At 34.3% G+C, this 12,760-nt stretch overlaps 2 protein-coding genes across 6 annotated transcripts in view; both read right to left on the bottom strand.

Moving 5' to 3' along the window:
* Window positions 1–362: 362 nt before the first annotated feature.
* Window positions 363–2,876, bottom strand: si:ch73-257c13.2. 2 transcript variants are annotated; one of them, XM_005160770.5, is made up of 4 exons: window positions 2,762–2,876; window positions 2,188–2,235; window positions 1,974–2,073; window positions 363–1,895 (listed from the first exon to the last, which is right to left on the bottom strand). In XM_005160770.5, the coding sequence occupies exons 1-4, from the start codon at window positions 2,863–2,865 to the stop codon at window positions 954–956; spliced, it is 1,194 nt and encodes a 397-aa protein (XP_005160827.1). In that variant the 5' UTR covers window positions 2,866–2,876; the 3' UTR covers window positions 363–953. The 2 variants fall into 2 exon arrangements, with proteins under 2 accessions (XP_005160827.1, XP_002665789.2); XM_002665743.6 differs by having other exon boundaries at window positions 2,188–2,232.
* A 6,237-nt stretch (window positions 2,877–9,113) lies between these two features.
* ostm1 (osteoclastogenesis associated transmembrane protein 1) overlaps window positions 9,114–12,760 on the bottom strand; it is a 44,974-nt gene continuing 41,327 nt past the window's right edge. For 2 of the 4 annotated variants that reach the window (XR_012395333.1, XR_011007664.1), the window contains exons 6-7: window positions 11,966–12,700; window positions 9,114–11,130 (exon numbers count right to left, since the gene is read on the bottom strand). Coding sequence is in view for 2 of the 4 variants with exons in the window: in XM_073932109.1 (XP_073788210.1) it covers window positions 12,645–12,700 (56 nt within the window). In the remaining 2 variants the exon portion in view is untranslated. Of the gene's footprint in view, window positions 12,701–12,760 lie in introns of all 4 variants that reach the window. The other 2 variants (XM_073932109.1, NM_001386310.1) reach the window with 2 other exon arrangements.

The following is a 12,760-nucleotide window of genomic DNA, read 5'->3' as shown; positions in this document are numbered from 1 at the left end:
ATTAACTACCAATGAGCTGTCTTCAAAAACAGAATATTACCATTTAGGTCATTTATTGTCAAACATAATAATAATTACAATAGGTCCATAAAAATAATCCATGTTTTAAAACTCAAATATAGAAAGAATGTATTTATCTCTTAAAGGGATAGTTACCAAAGTTAATTTCTTTCTTCTGTAGAACACAAAACAAGATATTCTAAAGAATGTCAAAAAACAGCAGCTATCAACATCCATAGTAAAGACAAAAATAAAATGCGAGTCAAACATTCTTCAAAATATCTGCTTTTGTTGTTCAATAGAAAAAAATGAATATCAGTTTTGGAACAAGTTAGGGGCGACAGAATGATGACAGAATTTCATTTTTGGGTAAACTGTCCTTTAATTAAATCACAACTCTCTATATAAGAACCCCCCATTTATTTTAAACCCTAACCTCCCACCCCCCACCAACATACAGTGCTCAGCATAATTGAGCACACTCCATTTTAAAAAATTAATATTTGTATCCATTTCTCAGTGAATACAGGCAATGTATTTTGGTGCATTTAAACAAAACTGATTTAATTAACAGATATATAACTTTTTATTCACCAAACATATTTAGATATGGAGATAATACAATTAAATACAAGCAAACATAGCAAAAAAAATTACAACCTACAACATTTATACTAAATGTTTTGATTTTCCTTCTTTCTTAAATTTTATGTACTATTTTTCTATAACATACATTTGGCTGAACTAGTTTTTGGACCGTCATCATAAGTTATTTTGTTAGATAAGCTCCAGATTTGGCTTCAGTACTGACTAATCTAATGTATCTGCACAAATATATTATTTTATAGCTTTCGACTGAAAATATGAATTTAAAAGAGATATTTGTAAGGGGTGTACTTATATATGCTGAACACTGTATAACATGCATCATATGCAACACTGAAAATAATAATCTAATTATGCATGGATTTTCTTTTTTTAGCCGTTCGCCCGAGTGAGGCTGCAATGTCTTGTCTTTTAGATATTCCACCAAGACTTCCAGAGTGTCCGTAGGGTAGTTCATGGAAAGGTTTCTGTGGTATATCATCATCCATGCAGTCCACTATCACATTATAGGTTTCTAGGTACATGTTGTATAAAATGCAGCATGCTTTCACTGACAAACTGGTTTGGCAAACGGAGTGCTTCTGCAGACACCCAAGCCTCTGAAAACAAGATCTCAGAGTATGTATGGAGCCTTGCACCACTGCAAGAGCTGACCTCACTTTCTGGTTATAACATACCTTTTTCTGTCCAAACGTTCCATAATCAGGAAAAGGAGTTAGAACGTGCTCTGTAAGTGGGAAGGTGGAGTCACCTAAGATGTGTTTGCCATGTAGCAGAGCCACCGGGTCTTCCTGTAATGCCTTCCCAACCTCTGTGGCTGAGAGGACTCTTGAGTTATGCCAGTTTATAGGATGCTCTGCAGATACGTAAGTAAATCGACCCTTGTGATCACAAAAAGCCATGAGTTTGGCAAAATACGCCCCTTCTGTGTCTCTATATACCTCTGAATCTGGTACATCAGTTGGCTTCATGATAGGAATCAAACGTGTTCCTACTACACAAAGAGTATCTGGTAACCCCACAGCCGAAAAGAACCCCTTCACACACATATCCGCTTCCTCCGCCTGAGGCCAGTGAATATGATTAGCTAAGTTGGTAGTAACAAGTGTGCAGAATTCATCCATCTGATCACAGATGAGAGACTCTGCAACGTGGAAGCGATTTGCCACACTCTGGTAGGACTCCTGGGTAGAAAGAGTCCACAGACTGGAGAGAACCGCATGCCACACGGTCCAGTCCTCTTGCCTAATGGCAGCCCATTTACACGGTGCCAGCAGCTGCACCAACTCCTACAAACACAAAAAGAACAAAATGTTTACAAAACACAAATGAGGATTAGCAAGTAGGACTAGCATTAGATGAAGTACCTCAGTTTGAGTTGGCGTCAGCTGGAAGTGACTCTTAAAGTCACTGATAGTCAAGCTTTGCAGCACGGCATTGAAAACCACTTTTCCATCATCATCTTCTCTGATAAATGAAAAAAACAAATTGTTAGAGAATCAGTCAAATGTTTTATTATAAAAACCATCTTGACAGGAAGCATAAATGTCTCATTCTCACACGATGTTTGGGTCAACTTACCTTTTCAGATTAACTTGAACACTTTCTTCATTTTTCAGCTTCACGCTACTGAAACATAAATTAATATTAAAAGTATAATCCTATCACTTTCCCCCATTTGCTATATAGATCATTTTGAGAGTTGTAAACAAACACCAAGGTCCCAACATACATACTACCAGTTTTACGTTTTTTTTATTTCTATAGCTTCCTGGAATTCAAAAAGAGCCACATATTGACAAATAATATTATGACAGCTGTTTTAACAATACGTTATTGAATTGCCTGATGTTACAGTTATGAAATTGATAACAAGCAGGAAACGTTCATGGGCTAATGACTACATTGAAATGGTCTGTATCAGTTCTTCAACCAAACGGCGAACAAAGATTTTCTTTTGTGGAAAAACGTTAGACAACAAGTAAATAACTAGCAACCCTGATTTAAAAATATTAGCAGTTGATATGGATGGATAACTGAACAACACTGAACGCTGTAACATAAGTGTAACTTAAACAGCGCTTAAGCGTCTCTCTTGTTTGTTTACTAATTTAACCATTTGCGATACAATATATTAAAAAAAATGATAATTCACCTGGCTCTCCGACGTTTGCGAGTCGCATTTTTGTTAAATAGCATGATATCTTCAGCATCGTACATGTCTGCTAATAAAAAAGCTATACATGTTTCCAGCGCCATTTTTATCTCGCAGTGAGATTGTTGCTATGCCTCCCTCTTGTGGCAAAGATTTTCTCAAAAACTATTCATTTTCTTTACTGAAATTTTACAAGTGTGACATTTGTCAAAACTAGACTGTAAATCATTTAAATTAGTCCAGTATCAGGCTTTCCGCCTGTTTCACCAAGTCAAATTGAAGACTTTTAAAGACTTTTTAAAGACCATTATGAATTAATGACTTTTAGAGGGCAAAATGCTAAGGATTTATTTGTAATGGCCAGTGAATTTTTTCTTACCTGCCCCATTAAAATAAAAATTCAGAAGAAAGGTACTGGAAAATATTCTCAAGCTAAATTATGATATGACCACAGCTTTGTATTTATTGAATCTTACATGAACAATCTGTTTGAAAAAGATGCTTTACAGTTCATTTTCCTGGTAGGCTATATTTAGCTAAAAAAATGTATTTTGCTACTTTGGTTTGCATCACAGGCTCAATCTTTCAAAAAAGTAGATATCACAAATTGCTACATGACTACAGTTAGAAAAACTTACCTATGACAAATAAAAAATATGACAGATTTTAGTCAATTTGGTCTCCCCTTTGGGAATGGATAAAAGAGCTCTCGTAAATTAGCAGGATCCTTGATGTTTATTTACAATTTTTGTTTAATCTCTTCTTAAAGACAGCTCTGAAATGGTGTGATTGTACTTTATTTTTTATCTATTTATTGTTTTTATATTCATTTATTTCTCATTTTCTATATTTAAGACTGTACACTCTGTAACACATTTATACATTTTGATGTGAATGTTTTGTGAATGTGGGCATACAATTAAAAAACATCTGTTATTTCCTAGCAACATATTTAAAATAATGTGTCGAAACAAGCAACACATTATTTATTAAAAAAAAGACAAGTTTTATAAACTATAATAAACTAAAAATTTATGCACAACATACATTTATGACATTTATGCACACATACACAAAGGACTTTTACACAAATGTTACTGTAAGGATATAAGGAAGATTATAAAACCATATTAGTTCATTTCAGACGGATGTGTACATATTGAGTAGCTTTACACAGAAAAATTAAAGTTAAGACCTGCTTAAAAGTATTAAAGACCTACAAAACCATATTTCAGTGATTTTAAGACTCTTTAAGGCCTATAGTTTTTAAAATTAAAGACATTTAAAGACTTTTTATAACCAAGCAGGCACCATGAGTACTAGCTAGTTTAAGCTTGATCTTCCAGCTTGGCTAAATAAGCAGACAGTCTGCTAGTGGGGGTCACGGTACAATGACATGGGGTTTGCTTGGTGATTTATAAAAGTCAAATAAATTTGATTACAGAATTGCCATTTTTTATCCATAACTCACAGATGATAAAAATAGTAGGTAATAGTTACATAAAAAACAACAATGATCATCACCTTTATTCTTTTTAAATAGAATTAGTATGTTTACATTAGATTAACAACACAGCAATAACCTGCAGCAGATGAGGTTAAATTAAACAAATAAATAATGACTATAAAAAATGATATGGTTGTTAGACTGTTGCACTTTTTTCTGTTGTCAATATGCTCATGTTTTTAGCCCAAGCCTATTGTTATGAGTGCAACTTTGGATAGTTATAACTGAAGATCGAGAGGGGGGATCGCGGGCTAAAAAGGTTGGGAACTCCTGCTTTAGAACATGCTAAAATTCAGAAAAAAAAAATTATACACTTGTTTGAAGTTTTCATTGCATGTATGTTTCCATCACTGATGTCCTGTTCTAATAAATTAATTCAATATTAAATCAGTCAACCAACTGTAGCTTGGCTTGTACTCATTTGCTGCCAATAGGTGGCACCAGAGTAATTCTATGAACTGATTTATGATTCATCTCCATGCATATTGGATCAATATGATTGCAACAACTGCTAATACTTTACACGTCATTAACAAATAGTAAAATAAATAAATAAATAAGCATCTTGACAGGAGAGTGAGTAAAAACAAGAGGAAGTGATCATGCTCAAACCCTCCTCAATAACCTTTGCCATTTCCTCTTCAGTCCCATTGACCTAAATGATGATGGCAGCACAAAATAACAGATAGAGCTACAGTGATGAGACTGCTTACTTCAGACTTGAGAGATGCTCTTACCCTCCTGCGTTAATCAGACAGAGTTAAATATGCAGGGAGTAATTGTGCAGGTCACAACCCCTCATCTTCATTATTACGCGAATGTTTTTGCACTAAAGGCCATAAATCTGTATAGAAATCAACTATAACAAGTTGCATGTAAATTAATACATGTCATATGGCCAAATCCATTACATAAAGAGGGCTGAGAGATTTTAAAGCCTAGTTTTACAGTTAAAAGCATAGTTCACTATAAAAATGGAACATTCTGTTTGCTGAGAAATGGGTAACCAAACGGTTTCTGGTGCCCAGTGACTTCCATAGTATTTTCATCCAATGCTGTTTGGTTACATTTTTTTAAACGTATTTTCAGACATTAAATAGACATTTAGAATATGTCTTTAAGATGAACAATTTCAATTTGCAGTGTTCAGATGATTTTTTTTTGTAAATCAAACCTTTAATCACAGCAGGTCCCACACGGAATAACCTATATAAACATATATGTTTTAAAACAGGTTTTGATATAGGTTTTTAATATATTTGACAATATATGTGCCGTTTTCCTACATTATACGTACATATATGTGTACCCATATACATATATATGTGTGCATATTTGAACATATGTTTGCCTATATGTTTACCTATATTAGTCAAATTATTAAAATCTATAGCTGCTAGACAACATAAATAAAAGCCCATGTAGAAATGTACATTTTTTATTTACTAAGAACAATTAAATAGTAAAAGAAAAAATATAGTAGAAGAACAAAAATAAGACAAAAAACTAAACATAAAGAAAAAACTAAATAAAAAAATTACAAGCTATTTTGCTATACATTTCCTTCTTTTCCTCTATCTTCACACAAGAACGAACTGACGTTGTAAATGTTTCAGGAAAATGTGTAGACATAGCTTTCCATCTCCTCTCATGTATTTGCCATAGTTAAATTCCATAACATGCCAATTACGTGTGATACCAATTACAAGTGTTCGTATATACATACGTTTTTTTGCATTTGTTTTAGTTAGTTCTTACATCCATCCATCGTTAAGATTAAAAAGTGACAAAAAAAAAAAAAAAACATTAAACAGTACGACTAACATTTTTTTCAGTCTGGTTTAAAAAATTCTCATAATACTCAAACGGCCCTTCTTAAAGTATCAAAGGATATCCTTCTTGCTACCAACTGACTCTATGGTCCTGGCTCTTTCAGTTCTGTCAGCAGCACTCTATTTTGTTGTATATGAACTAAAGTCCTTCAGACGTTTCAGTCTAACTTCTCATCCTTGCTTATCTCATCTGTGGCCTACTTCAAGGCTCGTTTCTGACACCCTCCATTTTCTCCTTGTATGCTTAATTTGGAAGCCATTATGAGGAGGCGTGGCCTGTCTTTTCATAACTATGTTGACAACACCCAGATTTACTAACATATCAAGAGAAATTCCCTTTTAGATCTTAGTACCTTCAGGTGCTTAGACAAGGTCAAAATCTCAAACTGTTTAAAGGTTAAATGAAGATAACAGAGGTGAATGTTTTCAGTCCTACTGAACATTCTCAGGCTATACCTGCCTAGATCTGGGCTGCGTATCTGCCTTCAGAGCCTCTCATGTGCATTAAAATTGGACAAACACATTGGTTCTGTTATTGGCTCCTGCTTTTACCAACTCTATCTATCCATCCATCCATTGTTAAGATTAAAAGTAACTAGGAAAAAACATTGATATAGACTTTGATTAATAGTGAAGCAAATGATTTGTTTCATTCATTGCTTTCAGTTGTTTTAAACTGAGCTATTCAAACACCAATCACACTAGAAATGGCCCTGAATTGGATGAAGATGGACAATCGCCACTTATTGCCTACCTAAAATCTCATCTCTTATCCGCCTCAAGAGGCTCTGTAGCCGTCTAATACAGCTGATGGGCAATCCACTGTACCCAGAGATGAGTGGGCAGGGGTGCCCAACAGGGTCAGATGTTTCTGCCCTCATGGCATAACCCCCTATTCAGAAGCTCTTACTCAGCCAGACCCCCCGGGCCTGTGTAAGCCTTTCCCACTGTGATCCTGTTGTCTTATTAAAAGAAGCCACAGGGAACACAAGTCATCCACCTTAGGTTTCTGACACACCAATCAGCATCTGCGATAATGTCTCCTACAGCTGACCTCTCATACGACCTTTGTAATGGGGTGGAACTTTTAAGAATAATCAGCGGTGGAAAGGGAGAGAACTCTGCAGCGCTGCTAAATAACTGTGATGAAGTGATTCTATAATCTATCATAATACCATAATCCCATGATCTTCAGACTTCGCCCCTCATGAGGTCATAATAGCCCCTTTCATTCAGCAACACACGCTGGCTCTTAAGTGAGAGTTCGCTAATTATAACGCTATATTTCTTCAACAAAGCAGCATATTCAGCTTTGGCTAATTAAGTAATTGACCGTTTTAAAAGGTTTTAGCGTTGCACAAAATGTGCATACACCACATGTATGATGGATGATTTGGCAGTTTTAAATAGATGAATGAATCATAAAGGATGATTAAAATAAAGCAACGATGAATGAGACAGAACTGATGAAGAAACCTAATTTGTGATAAATTCACATTGTTTATATCCTAAATACAGTTATTGTACTTTGTTTACTTTTGCTTACTAAATTATAAATACAGTATGACCCTTAAGGGTTAAGCATGCTAAACATCATATCTATCAATACATCCATCCATCCATCCATTCATCAATCTATCCATCCATCTATTCATTCATCCATCCATCTATCTATCCAACTGTCCACCCACCCATCCATCCATCCATCCATCTATATATTCATCCATCCATCCATATAGCCATACATCCATCAATCTATCAATCCATCCATCCATCCATCCATCCATCCATCCATCAATCTATCTATTCATCCATCCGTCCATCCATCTACCCATCAATTTATATATCCACCCATACATCTATCTATTCATCTATTCATCCATCCATCTATATATTCATCCATCCATCCAAATATCCATACATCCATCAATCTATCTATTCATCCATCCGTCCATCCATCCATCAATCTATATGTCCACCCATCCATCCATACATCGATCTATCCATTGATCCATCCATCCATCCAACTGTCCACCCATCTATCTATTCATCCATCCATCTATATATCAATCCATCCATCCATATATCCATCCATCCATTCATCCATCCATCCATCTATACATCCATCCATCCATCCATTTAATCATCGATCTATCGATATATCCATCCATCTATTCATCCATTTATTTATTTAGTGTCTATCGATCTATCCACCTATCTATTCATCCACTGATCAACCAATCCATCCATCCATCCATCCATCCATCCATCTATCTACCTATCCATCTATCAATCCATCCATCCATCCATTCTTAAAACCAGGCTTTAATACCTAACATTACTTGCACAGCACAATAATAAAAAAATTTTTTTTTAAATTTTCTTTAAAATCTAATTTGCACTCATTTTAAGTTTATTTATAAATAAAAATTAAGACACCTTATACTGTACATATCACTGCCGATTTCAGTTTTATTTCAAACAATTTATGAGGAAATACAAATACATAGGGAAACCGGACCTATAGGATAAATACAAAACACAAGGTTGCATAATAAACAAATACATTCATTAATTTATTTTCTTGTCGGCTTAGTCCCTTTATTAATCTGGGGTCGCCACAGCAGAATGAACCGCCAACTCATCCAGCATGTTTTACGCAGCGGATGTCCTTCCAGCCGCAACCCATCTCTGGGAAACATCCATACATGCTCATTCACACTCATACACTACGGACAATTTAGTCTATCCAATTCACCTATACTGGATGTCTTTGGACTGTGGGAGTACCAGAGCACCCGGAGGAACCCCCTGCATGCGAAAGCGGGGAGAACATGCAAACTCCACACAGAAACGCCAACTGATCAAGCCGAGGCTCCACCAGCGATCTTCTTGCTGTGAGGAGACAGCACTACCTACTGCGCCACCCTGTTTTTCTTTTTTTTAAATAAAGCTATTTGGGGTATTATGGCATATTGTTTGTATAGAGAAAATAAATACATTAAATCAAAACTTTTGGAATGAGTTTTTATTCTTCAGAATAAAATTACAGCCTTATAAAAGGTTCAGATATAATCAAGCATTGCGTTAGTACGCAAGTTCTTCTCAAGAGCACATACAAAGCAATCATCAACACAGAAAATGATTTCAAATTTCCAATGGCAAATCAAAAGTCCAAATGGCAACTTTGAAAGAAGAGTTCAAAATTCATCAGCTACACTGATTTCTAAGCCCCTGTTGAGTTCAGGGATATTTCATAATGGCCTGATTGCTTAAGGTCCAAAGTCACTGCTCTGATTCTTACCAGGGCAAAACGTGATGAAGGATAATCTCAATCTTACATCCTCTCTAAGGTTCTTGTCAGGTAAAGCAAGGCCTGGGTCATTCATCTCAAAAGGTATTTCAGCTTTTGCGTCAATTCATTAGACACGTGGCCATAAAATTCGCCTGGTTGCTACATTTGGCAGTCAGGTCAGGAGTAATGACTTTCAGCAATGCTTAACGGATAATGGCATTGCAGGGATAAAAGCTGTCATTCTTGTTAGACATTGCACTCATGAGCCGGGTATGAAAAGGCTATTTTTCCCCATATCTTTCTGTACGATCATATGATTGGACAAATCAAGCAAAATGCGCTTAACGGGCAGTGTGATAGGTAATGGCTCGGCTCCATAAGACCAAAAAGCCAATGCAGCTTAAACGGATGTGTTGGTACGATTATTCGGCCAAGTAACTTTATCCTACATTTAGATTAGCTGCTAATGACTAGGGAAACGGGCACTTTGCAATCCAAGGAAAGTCCATGTAACCCTGAAAACAACAAACCTGTCAATCGTAACAAGGAAGGCTTTAGGAGTTAAGCACTATTAGCATATTTTAATAGAGGTATGAGGAAACCAGTGGATTGGAAACTGTTTCACAAGGTTTTTTTTTTTGCGCAGTAAACTAAACCGAACCTTTGAATAAATAACACTTGAGTCTCAGAAATGGAGAAAATGGAGTTAATAAAAAGATTCGTCTGATTCATCATTATCAGTTTTCAAACCCTTTTCAGACTCCAGTGTTCATCAAATGTCTGAATTAACCATACAAATTAGACTGTGAAAACATCACTGTAAATCCAACAAGCACATAAATCTAGAAAGCTTTCTGAAGTCTCTTCCATTCTTTACTTTCCTCCTCATCTCATCTCAAAAAGTTTTTGTCACAAGATTTTGTTTCTCTAATGCACATGGAGTGCTTCCAGAAGTGGTACCTGTGCAATGTAATGCTTGTGTGTTTGTGCGCGCACACACATTTAGTATTACCTATGAAACAGAGAGTATAAAATGTAACATGCCCTCTTAGTGCAGTAAAAATGCAGCATAACCAGTCTCACGTAAAAGACAGTTCTCCTTCACTGCAAAAATGCTTTTCTTAGAGTTTTTGTCTCGTTTCTGGTGCAAATATAAAAATGGTAAAATAAAGCAGCATTTTCAAGATAAGTAAAAAAATAATCTTTTGATTTAGAAGAAATTTTTAGGTGAGACGTTTCATAAAACAAACAAATGAATCTGCCAATAGGGGCATGTAAAATAATCTTATTTCAAAACGAAAACAAGATTTGTTTTTTTACCTACCTCACTGATAGGATATTTTGCTTGTTTTAAGAACATCATTTTAACAAAAATTATGAAACAATATTTTTAATGAAAAAGAAAATGCTTCTTGAATCAAGATGATTAAAAAATATATATTTGGACAAGAAAAGAGACAAAACTTAAGAAAGAAGAGCATTTTTGCAGTTTCCATACTTTAAATACAATAACATAATACCAACATCCTTTATACTTATTGAAATGAACATAAACCATCTCTGAAAAACAACAAAATGGTAACACTTTATGATAACTACACACTATAAATCATTTATTTAGCATTAGGAAATAGGGAATTCATAATTTATTAAGCATTAACTCTACATTAATAAATGTTAGGAAGCAGTTTATAACTGCAGATACAAATGCTCTACTTTTGATTTATAAGCATATCTATAATGTGCTCAATGGTTGTTTTTTCATACTTATAAATGATTCATTTTTCATAACTAAATTAAAGATTGCATTTTTTACAAGTCAGTTATTTAAGAGTAGCTGCTGGTTGTTAAGTTCATTCAGAGTTAGTAAATGATTATTAAACTATTCAAATTAACATGTATATATCTTATTATTCAGGAATATAGTAGTGGTTACGTTGTATGTTCATAAATGCTTTATTAACTCAACTTCCTCTAGTTTTGTGACCTAATCTAAAGTGACGACTACTTATACTTTATAAATCTCTAATAAATGACAATTAAAGGCTCAGTATCAAATGAACAATACATCTTTGCAATCTTATCTAAAAAGTAAAAGTACTGTAAAGTTTAAACTTCACTAAATAACATTGAAATGTTGTATCATAATATAATGGTCAATTATTATATTGTTGTTGTTTTGTCTAATTTGATGTTATATTTTGACACTCCTGTTATTTGGCAATATTTAAACTTTTACAGTAATTTAACTTTTTGGATAAGATTGTAAAGATTATTGTTCATCTGATCCTGAGCCTTTAATTGTCATTTATAAGGGATTTATCAAGCATAAATAGTCCTCACTTTAGGTCACAAGACTGGATAAGGTTCATATAACCATTATTATATGCCTGAAAAATAAGATCTATAAATGTTGATTTTCACAGTTTATTAATCATTTACTAAGTCAACCTGAATGATCTTAAAAAAAAACTACTCTTAAATACAAATTATTTTTAAATAATGCAATACTTAATTTTGTTATGGAAAATCAACAAGTCACAAATTATGAAAACACAATTATTGAGCACATTATAAATGTGTATTAAGTCAAGAACACAGCATTTGCAGCTGCAGTTATAAACTGCTTACTAACGTTTTTTAATATAGAGTTAATGCTTAACAAATAATGAATTCCCTAGACACTAATGCTTATCAAATGATTCATAGTGTGTAGTAATTATAAAGTGTTACCAAAAAATTTGCCAAAGCACAAATAATAATAATAATAATAATAATTGGCAAATTTAGTTCAAACAAAAATGAAAATTTCCTCATCATTTACTCACACCCAAGTGGTTCTAAACCTTTATGAATTTCTTTCTTAAGTTGAACACAAAGGAAGATATACTAAAAAATGTGAAAAAAGCAGACATTGGCATGAAAAGAAAACATACTATAGAAAGTTAAATACTCCTCTTTCCAAAAACATTCTTCATTACTGTATATTGTCATTTGAGTTCAACAGAAAAATAAACCTCAAACAGGTCCGAAACAAGATTTTTCATTTTTGATTGAACCATCACTTTAAATCAACTGTGCAAATCACAAATAGTGCAAGACAAAACAACACCAAATGACAGAATGTGATCATGAACTATTTGATCCAGGATGTGTTTGGAGTCCAGAAGAAGACATAAACCTCATCCATCCATGCTGTTAGATCCTGTAGGTTTAGCCGGAGAGGTGAAGGTCTTTCTCCCTCTTCACTCAGCTGAATTTGTCTTGGATATTCATTAGGCTGCTGCTGGACTTGGCTCTTTTGGCTGTAGATCAGGATGTGGGAATAGATTAAACCAGACTGGCAGAAGATGCGACAGAATATT

This window comes from Danio rerio, chromosome 20, assembly GCF_049306965.1.
Source record: "Danio rerio strain Tuebingen ecotype United States chromosome 20, GRCz12tu, whole genome shotgun sequence".
NCBI lineage: Eukaryota > Metazoa > Chordata > Actinopteri > Cypriniformes > Danionidae > Danio > Danio rerio.
This window is presented reverse-complemented; position numbering and strand designations above follow the sequence as displayed.